Below are 14,647 nucleotides of genomic sequence, written 5' to 3'. Positions count from 1 at the left end.
AACTGATTGGAGCTATTCCTATAGTTATTATAGGCGGTGTTAATATGTTCACGGGTAAAGTTTTAAGTCATTTAGCTGAATACGATTAGTCATTGAGTTGTTTGTAACTGTTGCGGAAGGTAATCAGATGTCTAGCTGTAATTAATCGTCCCTGTAGCTGTCGGTACAGGTGATGGACAAATATATTGTCCACGGGTGTCATAGTAAGTGTGGTTTCAGATGGTAGAGAACATATATGTTCTAAAATCAATTGTTTCGGGGTGTAACAGGTATAAAAAATAACTGTCAGTGGCTGTTGATATCGATCATTGTGATCCAATGTGCTCTGGATGAAACAGTTTGGAAATGCTCAGTAGTGAAAACAAGTAGCAAAATGTTTGTAAAATGATAGAATAATTGCGGGGATCAGTTGAAATCTAATGCTTATTTTTATTATTTGTGTAGTTATTGGAGGAAATAATACTGTGGAAAATGCGTTTGATTCTAGATTTGGAGTGGTTAATCTAAATGTATACACAATACGGTTATTGATAGAGTGACATTAATGCGGTAGATTTGAATGAGCCAAAGGTTTAGAAAAATATTCAGTTCCAAGTGATGCCTAACTATGGTAATTGTGTTCAATGGGAAGTCAAAGAAAATCAAATTTAGGGATGTATTCAGTGTTAAATTGTTGGAGATTTTGTCACTTTATTCAAACATTGCTAGGAGTTACTGATAACACAGTTTAACACAGTTACTGAAAACACAGATTAAGTAAAACACAGTAATCAATAGAATTTATTATGTTGGAGATTGAGTTACATGATTTAGTAAATACTAATCGGAATATTAAAGGAAATGTGCCTATCTCTAGCTTATGTGACTGGAGTAACATTGGGTGAGATCACTAATGAGTTCTTTAGGGAAGGTTACATGGATTAGTTAGTATAACATGGCATGGTAGTTGAGTTAAGTAATATAACTGTGGCATGGTAGTTGAGTTAAGTAATATAACTGTGATTGCAAAAGTAAGTGGATTTTTAAGGACATCGATCCATAAAAAAATAAGCTATTCAGGTATGTTTAGCCATGTTGGTTTGAGAACAGTTTGTAATCGCACATTCCGGCTAGCTCAATAAAATACCCAACAAAGCAAACATTTTGGCTCACATGCTTGTATTTACCGTACCAACACCCCACGTTGCCCCTCGGGCTTCATGTTCTTTACCGTAGCCTAAACTTTCCTAGCAAGCCTTGACTTTCTCTTAATATCTAAGCGCGAGACATGCGCGGTTTCTTCTTACCAGTGGCGCCACTGTTCTTCCTACCCCTTCGCGTGCTGCTCAGCCCGCTCATCCAGCTGTGTTCTTCCGCCACCGCCCTTGGCGATGCTGCTCCTCGGCGCACGTTGCCGTTCTTCAAATCCGGCTCGCTGGCACACGACTTCTCCGACCCGATGTGATGAATGTCTTCCACTCGCCGCTCCGCCGAAACGCCGTAGGCTGGCGTTCGACAGTGATTTCGGCCGATGTCCGCTCGCCCAGCCGATCCGCCGCTGGTCACAGTGTCCGACGGCGATGCTGGCCGATTGCCACTTGCTCCGTGCGATGCTGCGCCCGTCGAGCGAAAACTCCACACAAAAGGCCCTGCAGAAACCAACATTAGTATCCCGTTCAAGATGGCGTCTTTGGCGTGGCACTCACCCTTTTTGGGGCCTTTTTTGCGTCTTCTTCCGCGCGGATTCCGTTCGGGCCGAGCCCGATGATGTGGGAGTCGTGAGCTGCCGATGCCGGTGTATCTGGATGGGAAAGCGAAACATCAGCAATCGCCTCTTTCGGGCAAACATGAGTGCTTTTACCTTCTGGCGGCTGCTCCTGCTTTTAATCGCACCTCTGGGCTTCTCTTGCGTCCCGTGTCTGCTGCCGGAATCGCGCTGATCTGGGGGAGGAGATGTGGCGTGAGTTTTGGCCGGAAACAAGCAGCCGCTTGGTTACCTGTGGTTCTTCGTTGCGATTCGGGTCCTCCTGCGCGCGTGCTCGTCGTGCTACTGGTGTTTCGCTCCGTCGAGCGTCTTTCTTTCCCGCCGGTCTTTGTTCCGTCCGTGCCCAAATCTGGGGAGTTTCTTAAGTTAGAACCGTGGTGATATGGCTTCTTCCGCACTTACTTGTCAGGCTTGTTCTTCGATGCGGGATCCGTTTGCCGTGACCTTGCTGGTTGGCCAACACGCCGGAATTACCGCTGCAGCAGGATGTTGTGGCTTTTCGTGTGGAGTTTTTCTGGAAGCGAATCCTATTTGGCCGGCCCAATCTGCGGTTCAACGAAGCCGACGTCGTGAAGTCGCGATGTTCGGGGGTGCGGGAACGGATATTATCCCCGGCGGCGGGTTTCTCTCCGCTCACGCGGTTTCGACGACCGGACAGATTCGCCGTCCACGCAGTAAACCGATCGACACACAGCGTGGAGCTTCTCCACCACACGTCTTGTTCGTTCACTGGCAGCCACAGACTATTTTTTCGCAGCAAGCGGAAGTGATTGCGCATGATGGTGTTGGTGCGCAGTTCAAGCAAATTATTGTTTTCAAGCGAGCGTTAGCAGCGTTTGCGAGCGAACGGGGGGTTTTTTGTTTACATATCTACACGGTAGCTCACATTTACAGAAAACGGACTTATTTTCTAGGCCTACGCAATAAGTTGTATGAGGTGTTAACAATCATAAGAACATTATGAATGTATTGTATGGTGAATCTAAGGATGAAGGAGAATGATTTTTTAAAGATTGATGATTCATTATTGAAGAGTACAAAAGAATGAATTGATTTACGGAAGCACTTATTGTAGAAAGCTTTAACAGTGATCCACATCCATGTTCGATGTCCACTGTTGTACAACAACGTATCAGGAATGTTTACACTGCAAAGAATTTATATGTAGATGTTTGGGGTTTTAGGTAGTTGTTTGTATAAATATATAAAATAAGCATTTAAATAATCAGTTCATTACTTGGATGAAACGTAACCAAAATAGAAATTGTGGATGCTCTTGTGAGATTTACCTTGGCAATGTGTTATTTGTTTCCAATGTAGTCAAATTTAGAAAATTTAACATAAATCACTAGAGAATGAAGATAGAAGCTTCTGAACTTACGTTGATATAAAAGTAAATAAATTTGGTTTTGCCATTTGTTAGTTTAATAAGTATAATAAATCTGTATCACGAGTGTAACTTAAATTTCTGCTTTAGTTGCTTTAGTTTATATTTTAGTAGCTGAACTAAAATACGATAGGTACGAATTATGTCAACGTCATACTGGAAATTGTGGAACAGAGTTTTCTTGCTGACATAGGTGGTGTAGGAGAATTGAGTGCCTAATGGGCCTTAGATATTACTAAGATAGAACTTGGACGAATTGATATTGATACAACAAGGATTTGTCTATATTTCAGTCAAAACATGTTGAATGATTGAGGGACAGAATTATGTAATCGTTAGAGTAGATTATAAGTATATATAAGACGGATTTTTAGATGTGTTTTGCAATGAAGAAAATTGTCCTAGAATTTAGTTTAGTTTGTTTATTATTTCTAGCAGTGTAAGGTTTCCACCTTTTAAAATTACTGCTTTCGATGTTACATTGGTTCTTTACATAAAATTTGATAACCTAAATGAAAAACTACATTAAAAACTAAAATTTCAAAACTAGGATTTCACTAGACGGATTAGTCCTCAGGCACGTGTCATCTTCCTTGTAGTCGTCATGGGTTGTATTTCTCAGCGTCGTCCAGGGTTCGTCCGAGGGGATAGGGGGTTTGCCCCTTTATACGACCTCTTCCAGGGGCACTCGGGAGCCCGGGGGGTATTCCCTATTCCACTATTCCTGTAACGTGTGGTTAGGGGGGCCCCAGGTCTCCCGAGCGCCTCAGTGGATTCTCCAGTTTGCGTCGTGTCTTCCAGGCACCCCGGAGGAGCCGGGGGGTTGTCCCTATTCCACTCTTCCTTTGGCTTGTGGTTAGGGGGGCCCCGGGACCTCCGGGCGCGACAGTGGTTTGACTTTTTGCGGTTTCCTCAGGCAAAGTTAAAGCTGGTTAAAAATTCAAGGCAGCCTCTCTTAAAGATCACTTCCGATGTCGAACATTTTACTGCCACGGGTAATGAATTCCAGTAAGCCACACCTCTCACGAAAAGGAATTTGCGTAGGTCTGCGTGCTGTTTCTTGGAATCACAAGGTTCTGCAGACGGCGACCTCGGCACGGGATAAGCTTTTGATACAGTACAGGTGGAAACTGGGACGCCATCAGCCTTCTCAGGAAAACGCAGCAACGATACGCGTACAAGTTCTGTATGGGGCATCCAATCAGGTTCTTCTGCAGATGACTCACGTGGGCGTAGCGGTTCAGGTCGTATACATAGCGTACACAACAGTTGAGAGCAACTCGAAGACGATTTAAGCAGCTTGCGCTTGGATTAAGCAGGAACGAGTCTCCGAACAAAAAGTGGGGCAGGATTAATGTCTTGAACAGCTTTAGTTTAGTTGAAACAGGCGCGGTTGGCACACAGCTGTACAAGGAGCGCAAACCAGCGTATATCTTCCCGCACTGTTGCGCCACCAGGCCATCCCATTTCAGGTCGTTTTGGAACACGAAACCCAGATTGATAACTTTATCAGCCCATTCGATTCGCATGCCATCCATCTCGATGTCTTGCAAAGGTTGAGCAGCAATTCTCCGATTTTGGCTTCGGACGAACACTGCTTTGCTTTTGGTGGGGTTTACGAGAAGACCATTTCGTTGGGACCACTCGGAAACTCGCTGAAGATCGGCGTTCACCATTCTGGACAGCTCCCGTACGCATGGGCCAAGACCTTTAGCATACAGTTGAACATCGTCGGCATACATCTGTATGGAACAGTGTTTGAGCTCGGTAGGGAGGTCATTTATATGACAGCAAAAAAGTAAGGGTCCGAAAATAGAGCCTTGAGGGACACCTGAGGTAACCTCACCACAGCTAGAGGATTGATCGCCACAGAAAACCGTTTGTTTTCTGTCAATCAGGTACGACTTGAGCAGCAACAGAGCGGGGTCCGAAAAGAAGAACTGGTTTTGGAGTTTTTCACAGAGTTTGTCGTGGGGGATGGTGTCGAACGCCTTCGAGAAATCCAGTAGCACTAGAATAGCAGCTCCTTTTTTGTCTACTGTAGAGCTAAGATCGTCGTGGACACGAAGTATTGCCGTTTTGATGCTTTGGCCTTTCCGGAAACCTGCTTGGTGCTCGGACAGTAAACGGTTTTCGTCGATGAATTGGGTCATTTGTCGAACAAGCAGCTTTTCAAACGCCTTTGAGATCGCACACAGAATAGAGATTGGACGTAGGTTCGTGATGTTGTTCAGGTTTTGTTTCTTCTTCAAAGGCAAGATCTTTGCATGTTTCCAACGGGTGGGAAAGACTGATTTTTCGATCAGCATGTTAAACATGTGGGTGATGTGGCGGAAAACCAAAGGAAGAACGATTTTCAGGAAGTTTATGGGTAGCCCGTCTAAACCGGCTGCATTCGAACCAATGTCGTAAATGGCATTCACCACTTCCCAGTACTGCACGGGACGAAACGAGAAGTTAAACGGTGTGGGTAGCCTTCGTCTGGAGAAACCATCGCCGGTGCTGTTTACCGTGAAGTTGGATAGAAACATTTGATTTATTTGGTCAGGATCGAATTCGCAAACATGCTGTGCTTTCTCCTTTCCGATCCCAAGACTACGTACTCGTTTCCACAAAGTGTTCGAGTTGGTGTTGCTCAGAAAGCCGTTAAGATGTTGCTCCTTAGCACGTTTCACAAGAGCATTAGCTCTGTTTCTCAAAAAGTTGTAAAGTTGTCGCTTCTGTGCCTTGGAATCGGGTGTAGCGTGTTGCCAGTCTTTGTACGCCAAATCCCGTTCGAGCATGGATCGCTGTACAGTCGCTGTGAACCAAGCGTTGGCTTTTTTACGATTTGACCTGGTTCTCAGTGGAATGTAAGCATCGTGTACCGTCTTGAGCTGATCCGTGAAGAAGTCCACAGACTCTTCTGGTTCGGAAAACTCGTAAAATCTGTTCCACGGAATGCAGAGCACAGCGTCCTTCAGACTCTGCGCATCAAAGTTGACGTAGTCACGGTAGGTTGTAGTGGTAAGGGGTTCTGCTACATCAAAGTCCAGCGACGCAAAAATCAAGTCGTGCTGAGACAGCCCCGGGAAGCTTACTTGTCCAAAACGTAAAACTTTCTCCGCACTGGTGGTGAGCAGCAGGTCTAGTTGAGAGCAGCCGTTGTTGTGAAAGTATGTGGCTTCTTCACTGACCGGACAGATTGAGAAATTTCGCAGAACGGATTCGAATTGTGAGCGTTTGTTGCTAGGCCTCAACAGGTCCGTGTTAAAGTCTCCTATCAGAAGAATGTCCTCATATTTAGTAGCGAGTTCAGCGAGTTTAGTCTCTAGAAAGTTTGAGCAGTCATTTCCGGGTGGGTTGTAAACGACGAACAGCAGCAACCGATGTCCTGCAACGTGTAGGTCCAACGCCAGACCTTCCGTCCTGTCAGCAGAACCCGCAGTCAATTCAGTGTGGAAAACGTTCCTACACGAAACACGTTTTGAGTAGTAAACTGCAATTCCTCCACCAGTCGTGTAAACTCTATCGTTGCGAATCAGAGAATATCCATCAATGCTGACGCTGCGGTTTGATTTCTTCGTTGACAGCCATGACTCAGTGAAACACGCCACGTCGATATTTGCTACTGTCAAAACTTGTCGTATTTCGTCCAGTTTCCCGAAGCTCCTTGCACAGATGCTCTGGGCGTTTCCGTGGCAAATGCTCAATTTACCGGGGAGTAAAGCTGCGTTCAGAACCGCTCCAGGAATATTCGTGAAGGTTTGAATCGGTTGGTTAGGCATCATGTAAAGTAAGGAAAACAATTTTTAGAGGGCTGTACTAATATACTATGAAATAATTTGATAGGTTTACAATTTTCACAATTTTACAAATTTGAATTACATACAACATTTAGACACACTTCAAAAATAAAAGGGCGATTCAATAGTTACGTAAATTTGTTCAGATCTTCTTCGGAGAAAACGGCTACAGATGAAGTGCCTCCAGCCTGCTTCACGTAGACTATCCCCTTGCTGGTGTAGACGGATGCTAGCTTGCCGGCCTTTTTCAGCCTTAGAGCAGCAGACTTCAGCTTACGCGCGGCAGTGTCCAAGTTTTCGTTGATGTAAACGCGCCGATCCGAGTTTAGTCCCAGGTGTCGCAGTTTGAGGTCACACCTGCGCATGTACGCACTGTAAACTTCGTCTCGGGCTGATTTGAGGGCAAACTCTACTACGACGAGGCTTTCATCACCGTTCTTCAGGCTCTCCAGTTTCATCCGTTTACAGCTGGCCAGGGGGTTACTTGTCGAGGGTAAAAGCTCCTTACAGATTTCTTGCAGGTACGCGTACAGATTTTCGCCGGACTGGAACGGGATGCCGCTGATGATCAGCTCGTTGCGGAACTCCAGTGCGCCAACGTTTTGTGAAACGCTACCAAGCCTGTCGTTTATCGATTTCAGTGCAGCATCGTTTGTAGCGAATTTGGTAGTGCACTCCACCTTCAGTGAGTTGATATCGAGCTTCACATCGTTCAACTTTTCCTCCAGGTCAGACTTGACGGCATCGATTTTAGTATTGATGTCGTTGCGAAGACCATCAATCATAGCTCTCGTTTCGGTGAACTGACCCATGAGCATTTTAACCGCCGCTCCCAACGTCAGTGAGTTTGTAGTCTGACCAGTTTCGGTTTCCAGCGAATTGTCCCAGGATTCCCAGGACTGGTTGTTTACCTCCTCTCTTCGTCGTTTTGTTGCTGAATTTGCTGAATTTACGTCGATCAAGTGACCAACACCAGGAGGGGTCCTCGACAGGCTAGCCATACTATCTCAGACGAGCGTGAGTACCAAGCAAAGTGTGCGTGGTATCGAGGACTGATACGGTCAACTCGGGAGGCAGCAACAATGGCAGTGCACGTTATTCTACTGGATACCGAAAATTTGTCGTCAAAAATAACAGCACGACAGGTGGGCTCGTACGAAACTAGCACTCGCGGGTATCACACGGGGACTTAGCGATCACGACGGTAAGAAAAGTTTTGAGCGGTGCAACGTTTTACACTTTAATTTTTGAAGTTTTGTTTGCTTCAACTATTCACGACACATCTTACTAGCTTGATATGTACAAACAATTGGAAAGGCATAAGGCGGATTCGGTAACGGAGCATGTTTAAATAATAGATTTTATGCTGAAATGTGTAGATCGTTTGTTTCGTGTAGTTCAACAAAAGGAATATTTAAGAATTATGTACCAGTTTCCAAAAAAAAAAAAAAAGTTTAAGCAAAGCTAACTTTTGTTACTATTGCACGATTAGTCACGTTTCTTGTCACAACAGGATACATTCAGAACAAACAAAATGTTTTGCAACACTTTTGATAGAAACTTGTTTGATTGAACGGTAAAGTGCTGATATGCAACATAAGAGGCACGATTGACTAATATGCTATTTCCATATATAGATATAAACAACATGAATAAATGAGGATGTAATATTCAAGATACTTGAAAAAAAAAAACGAAGAGAGAATGGATTGGAGCAAAATTGAGTATTTGGAATATTTGCAGAGTAATTAAAAACTAAATTAAAAAGGAGGATTTATACCTGATAGTTTTTCATATGAATATGCAACGCTAGTATTTAACTCGATAAACTGCTAGTTTTTCAGACATGTGAGAAGGAACTTTCAACCTAATGAATAAGAGTCTATTTCATCTAGTCTTGCTTTGGAAAATATCGATTTAGAGAAGAGTTTACTTTGAACGGTACCAATGAGCAATTCAACAAACTACGCTCGAATGTATGGTTTCTGCGAATATTAGTAAGTGTGGTTGTATTGGTGGGATAAACTCAAAACCTTATGGTGCGCTTGTATGAGTACAAGAAACTTAATTAAGCTCTAAAGTCATATCTTTCAAATAAAACCAAGGGGGGATTGTAGGGTCCGACCCTCCGAGTGTACTGCCCCTTGGCACAAGTTGTGTGAGAGAAGTTGTGTGGGAGAGGGAAAGGACGCGAGAGAGTTAGTCATGCGGACAGTGTGAAGGAGTGCACGCAGCGACGAGCTGCGGCACGACGCGAGTGGTTCCGGGAGAACCGGATTAGTGTTCCGGGGCGACCAGCGTACGGACTTCGGTCAGTGGGCGGACGGGTGGACGATCGGCGGCTTTTACGAGCTGCGTCCGTTACGCGAGGACCCCACACCCGCCTCGAGCGACTTTGATTTTTCGTTCAATTTCAAATTTATGTGTTCTTAACTTTCTCGTTGGGAGCAGATGGGCATCGAACCCAGAACCATTCGCTTACAAAGCGAACACCGTAACCAGTCAGCCACGGCCGCTCCTTTTGACCAACCAACGGGGTACAAACTAAAAAAGTGTCAAACGAAAAAGTGACCAACCACCGGGGTTTGAGTGTACAGTCATCTCAGATATTCGGAACATCCACAAATTTGAACCCTTTGGTGATAATTTGTCAATGGCATACAAAATCCATCTTTTCTGGTAACCCTACTATTTTAGTAAAAGTCGTACTTTTAAAACAAAAACCGGCATTTCAGGACAATTTTATTCTGTTTTTGAAACCGCTTTGAGTCAGGGGTATTGAAAAACACCCAAAAAGCCTCGCAAAAAGCAAAAACTGAAAATTTGGTTTATTGGACCTTTAAAAAAAACTCCAGATTTCTTGGTTATGTTTTTCTGATGCAAACAAACACGCTGCATGCATGTAAACCAAAGAGTAAACATACTTTGAATGTGCAGCCATGTAAACATACTTTGAATGTGTTGGGAAATTTCTGACTTTTTGCCTTATTGTCCAGGAATATTTTTTTTTCAATAAATAAATAAATAAATAAATAAAAATATTTTTGCCGACCTGTGTGACGTGATGTTAGCCCGCTTTCCAGCAGTCACCTTCTGGCACCACTGCCCCCCCCTCACAGATCTGTCAAAACTTCACGCACCTCGCGTAATCATAACAAAAAATGCAAATGGTCGCAACGCACGACGGATCGTGAGCTGCTCTCGTCGCGTAAAAATAAAATCGAAACAAAGTGCTAATTTTTCCGGTGGAAAGTGTCCCTCGCGTTGGTAAATGTGGAAGTATGTGTCCCGCCGAATCCGCGATGTTTGTGACAGGACCTACAACGTACTAGACGTCCGCCGGCCGTTCCAGCGCGGCGGAGAACGTTTTTGCGCAGAAAATTTCTCCGACGAAGGAGCGGGCAAGGATGTGGGAGCGGGAGGTCAGGGAGATGGCAAGGGCCCGTCCTACTGCAGCCTGCTGAATGTGGTGGTTCCCCGGAAGCAGCTGGGGCTGCTGGCCGCCGGGAGAAACCCCGGTTCGGGTGGTTCCGATGGCGGGGAGGGTTTTCGCCGGAAGGATTACTGTCCGCCGCAGCACAGCTGGGTCGGGGCCATTACCTGGGTGAGTTTGGTCAAGGTGAACCAGGGGGACGATTTCTCGATGAGCGTTGCTTGCTTTTTTGTTAGTTGCAGCTGAATGGTTTTTGTTGTTGCCTCGCGACTTTATTTGGCACTTTTGTTTTGGAAGATAAATGAAGGGAAACGTTTTAGCAAGGTCTGCCAGGGTGGTATTCAACTGGTTTTCAAAAATCATCGAAGCAAACTATGAGTTCGCGAGTTCTACGAGCTTCTTGACCGCGAGTACAAGAAGTGTCCAAAACACGACGTCAAGATTGTCATTGGCGGCTTAAACGCTCAAGTTGGCCAGGAGACGGAGTTTAGACCGGTTATTGGGAGGCATACGACTAATCAATTTCGCTACCTCCCGAAACATGGCCATACGTAGTCCCTTATTCCAGCACAGCCTCCTCTACAAGTACACCTGGCGATCACCAAACGACACGGAGACGCAAATCGACCATGTTCTCATCGATGATCGGCACATCTCGGACATAATCGACGTCAGAACCTACCGAGGTGCGGACATCGACTCGGACCACTACCTGGTGGTGGCAAAGCTGTGTCAATGCCTGTTCGAGGTCAGTAAAATCCCCCAAGGACCATGAGGTCGCTACCTAGTACGCGCGGGAACTCGTAGCTGCGTTGCCAGACGAGGGTTAGCTCGCCGAAGCCCCTGTGGAGGCCTGCTGGAGCCATATGGAAGTTTTGACGAGGAATGTCAGGCAATTTGGGACGAGAAGAAAGCAGCGCGGTACAAGTGGTTGCTGCACAACACCCGTGGGAACAAGGAGTCGTACAAACAGTTGCGAAGACAGCAAACCCATCTCTTCTGGGATAAGAAGCGCCGCTTGGAAGGGTTGGAGTGCCAGGACATGGAACAGCTGTATCGCTCCAATGACACGCGTAAGTTCTACAAGACACTAAATCAATCTCGGAAAGGATTCATGCCGCGAGCCGAAATGTGCCGGGATAAGGACGAAGGAATCTTGACGGACGAGCATGAGGTGATCGAAAGGTGGAAGCAGCACTTCGAGGAGTACCTGAATGGAACAGAGGCGGAGTACCAGGGTGACAGGGGAAACGACGTCAGCGGTATGGTGGACGACGAGGACGAGCCAGCACTCACGATGAGGGAAGTTAAAGATGCCATCAAGAAGCTGAAGAACAACAAAGACAAGCTAGCGGCCTATCTACACCGGCTGATAGTCAAGATCTGGGACACAGAACAACTACTGGAGGAGTTGAAAGAGGGAGTTATATGTCCGATCTACAAGAATGAGGACAAGTTGGAATGGCACTATCGTGCCCTCACTATTCTCAAAGTGGCCCACATATTGCTGTCTCAGATCATCTTCTGTCGTCTGTCGGAGCGAGCAAAGGATTTTTTCCAAATCTTTTTGCTACGCCAAATCCTCCAAAAATGTCGCGAGTATCAGATCCCGACTTGGTCGATCGCAAAGGGCTATGGAAGATCATGTACGAGAACGGCTTTCCCGGGAAGCTGATCAGGCTGGTGAAATCAACGATGGATGGGGCACAGTGCAGCGTGAATATTTCGGGAGCGTTGTCCGACCCGATCGAATCGCGCAAAGGGACTGCGACAAAGCGACGGTATCTCCGGCCTTTGTTTCAACATTGGGCTTAAAGGTGTTATGAGGCGGGCGGGCTTCATCATGCGGGGCACGATTATCAACCGGTCCAGCCAGTCCATTTGCTATGCCGACGACATGGACATTGTCGGCAGGACTGGTTTGAGGAGGTGACTAGGAAGTTCACCGAATTGAAGCGGGAAGCGGATAAGGTTGGATTGTAAGTGAATGTTGCGAAGACGAAGTATCTGCTGGCAGGAGGAACCGAGTCCCTTAGGACTCGCATAGGACCGAGCGTGACGATCGACGGGGACGAGTTCGAGGTCGTGGAAGATTTTGTGCACCTCGGATCGTTGGTTACGTCGGACAACAACTGCAGCAGAGAAATTCGGACCTCTACAAGACCCTACGATCTGGTCGTCTTCCCGGCGTACAAAGTGAATTATGTACCACGCTGATAAGTTCGGTCGTCCTCTACGTCCGGCACGAGACGTAGATGAAGCTGAATGAGGATCTGCAAGCACTCGATTTTTTTTGACAGACAAGAGTTCAGAACAATCTTTGGCGACGTGCTTAACAACAATGTAAGCCAAGTATTTGGAAATTCGCCAAGGCTGACCGGATTCGGTTGGAGGTCTGTGTTATATTAGGAACAGTGAAAGGTTGGTTGAAACAGATGGAAGTTTTCGAGAAGCATCCCAAACAAATGATTTTAGAAAGAATCAACTGTGATGAATCAACCCAAGTTGAATACCACTTTATTTCTGAAACACAGGGAGACATGAGCTGGCCAATTATTTATTGATAATTGATTGCAATTATCACCGCGCCAGGCAAACAAAGCTTTAGCACCAAAATACGACGTCACCCACCTCTTCCGACCGTGTGCCGTCTCTTATCAGAACCAGTCAGGTAAACAATGTGCAAACAACGCTCCAAACGGGAAATCGTGCTTTCTCCCCTTTTGTTGGATTAACGTTACTAATTAAACATCCCGTTTTTGCTGTGTAGACCAGTGCCATCATCTGCGGCTGGTACACGAGCCAGCTGATCTGTCTGTACCGGCGGAACCACAAGTGGGAGGGTCCCAAGTGCTTGCCGTTCTTAATTTCGTCCGCGCACAACCTTCCGCGCAACTTCCCGCATTGCTTTCTGAAGGAGGGACCAGCTGGCGGTCATGAAGCGTCTGTTGAGCAAAAGTCTCAGGAATCGGTTCAACAACATGTGACCTTCTTCGGGGTCCCAGTTCCAACGGCCAAGCTCAGCCGGCTCGGGGAGTTTGACTTTGAGCGCTTCTCGGAGGTGATCCGCGTTGTGAACCACGAAGAACAGCCGAAGGTCAAGTCGGTCCAGTATGGCTTGCAAGTGACCACCAACGGGCGGGATGTTCCGACGGTGCCGGAGCCTCAACCTCCCACCGTGCAGTCCGCAATGGAAAACCTGGTGGCGGTCATCGGTGAGATCGAGTACCAGCTGGGCGTGCAGAACCTGGAGGTCGGGGACTACACGACGGCCGTGTCGCACCTCAAGCTAGGCACCAGCCACCAGCATGCCGGCGCGGCTTTCAACCTGGGAATCTGCTTCGAGCAGGGCTTTGGCGTCAAGAAGAATGCCCGCGTGGTAAGTTGTAACCAAACTTAGCTTTGAAAGAACACTCACAAACCGAACTCATTTCAGGCCATGGAGTGCTTCCACCTGGCATCGACGCTCGGCCACCCGCAGGCCATGTACAACCTGGGAGTTTACTACGCCCGCGGACTGGGCGGCCTTCGACGAAGCCGCTCGATGGCGAAGAAGTACTTCACGGCGGCGGCCGATCTCGGCCTGGAGGAGGCCATCGCTGCGCTCGGACCGGCGTACAGAACCAGACGCGACTCGATGGGTGCTTCATCTTCTTCGTCAGTTGCTTCAACGCCGTCCGGCTTTGGCGTGCCGTTCGAGTTCAAGCTGAATTATGACGAGCTCGAGCAGTACGGGTTTGCTGGTGGGGATGCCTTCGGTAAAGTCGTCGTTGATTCGCCGATGGAGCAACATCCCGAGCTGAGACTCGTTTCGGCGATGGCTTGAAGTTAGAGTTGTTGATTTTCCCAGCCTGGTGAGTTGGGAGAATAAGCATGTATATTATATTGATTTCACTGACTTTTTTATTTTGCGGAAATATTTTGTATTTTTCTTACTTCAAATACGCAACACCTGGGCAGAGGAAATAGTGTTTTGCATGAGAAGTGCAGGTGAAAGCCATCATTCTTTGAGAATATATTGATTATCAACTAAAACTAGTATTAAAACCAAATGTTTATGTTAATGATCATCCGAACTTCCATAAATTATCTACCAGAAAATCTGTTTTCTCTAAGTGTAAAAAAACCTTGTCAAAATTGAGGTCGAGGTCTAATGTCCAAGTTTCACTTTAGAATTTTAGACATTTTTGATTTGAAAAGGCATAAAAATATAAGAAATTCCATAAGGCTTTCTAGTCAGAAATTTACCAACACATTCAAAGTATGTTTACATGACAGCTGGACCAGCTGGACGTTTG

At 46.2% G+C, this 14,647-nt stretch overlaps 2 protein-coding genes across 3 annotated transcripts; one reads left to right on the top strand and one right to left on the bottom strand.

The window, feature by feature from the left end:
• Positions 1-658: 658 nt before the first annotated feature.
• LOC119770782 lies at positions 659-2,663 on the bottom strand. The gene is made up of 6 exons (XM_038266269.1): positions 2,147-2,663; positions 1,977-2,093; positions 1,841-1,920; positions 1,686-1,780; positions 1,575-1,628; positions 659-865 (listed from the first exon to the last, which is right to left on the bottom strand). Exons 1-6 carry the CDS (start codon positions 2,520-2,522, stop codon positions 853-855), a joined length of 735 nt encoding a protein of 244 aa, XP_038122197.1. The 5' UTR covers positions 2,523-2,663; the 3' UTR covers positions 659-852.
• A 7,393-nt stretch (positions 2,664-10,056) lies between these two features.
• On the top strand, positions 10,057-14,396 carry LOC6032543. 2 transcript variants are annotated; one of them, XM_038263941.1, is made up of 4 exons: positions 10,057-10,520; positions 13,120-13,728; positions 13,786-14,203; positions 14,310-14,396. In XM_038263941.1, the coding sequence occupies exons 1-3, from the start codon at positions 10,188-10,190 to the stop codon at positions 14,173-14,175; spliced, it is 1,332 nt and encodes a 443-aa protein (XP_038119869.1). In that variant the 5' UTR covers positions 10,057-10,187; the 3' UTR covers positions 14,176-14,203; positions 14,310-14,396. The 2 variants fall into 2 exon arrangements, with proteins under 2 accessions (XP_038119869.1, XP_001843123.2); XM_001843071.2 differs by having other exon boundaries at positions 13,786-14,396.
• The last annotated feature ends 251 nt before the right edge of the window (positions 14,397-14,647 follow it).

The sequence above is a fragment of the Culex quinquefasciatus genome, chromosome 3 (assembly GCF_015732765.1).
Source record: "Culex quinquefasciatus strain JHB chromosome 3, VPISU_Cqui_1.0_pri_paternal, whole genome shotgun sequence".
In the NCBI taxonomy this organism is placed as follows: Eukaryota; Metazoa; Arthropoda; class Insecta; order Diptera; family Culicidae; genus Culex; species Culex quinquefasciatus.
This window is presented reverse-complemented; position numbering and strand designations above follow the sequence as displayed.

Coding starts and splice junctions, on each gene's coding strand:
- LOC119770782 (XM_038266269.1), bottom strand. CDS start 2,522: ATGCGCAATCACTTCCGCTTGCTGCGAAAAAATAGTCTGTGGCTGCCA. Junction 1,921..1,976: donor ATCGCAACGAAGAACCACAG/GTAACCAAGCGG, acceptor CTCCTCCCCCAG/ATCAGCGCGATTCCGGCAGC. Junction 1,629..1,685: donor CAAAAAAGGCCCCAAAAAGG/GTGAGTGCCACG, acceptor TGGTTTCTGCAG/GGCCTTTTGTGTGGAGTTTT.
- LOC6032543 (XM_038263941.1), top strand. CDS start 10,188: ATGTGGAAGTATGTGTCCCGCCGAATCCGCGATGTTTGTGACAGGACC. Junction 10,521..13,119: donor GGGTCGGGGCCATTACCTGG/GTGAGTTTGGTC, acceptor TTTGCTGTGTAG/ACCAGTGCCATCATCTGCGG. Junction 13,729..13,785: donor TCAAGAAGAATGCCCGCGTG/GTAAGTTGTAAC, acceptor AACTCATTTCAG/GCCATGGAGTGCTTCCACCT.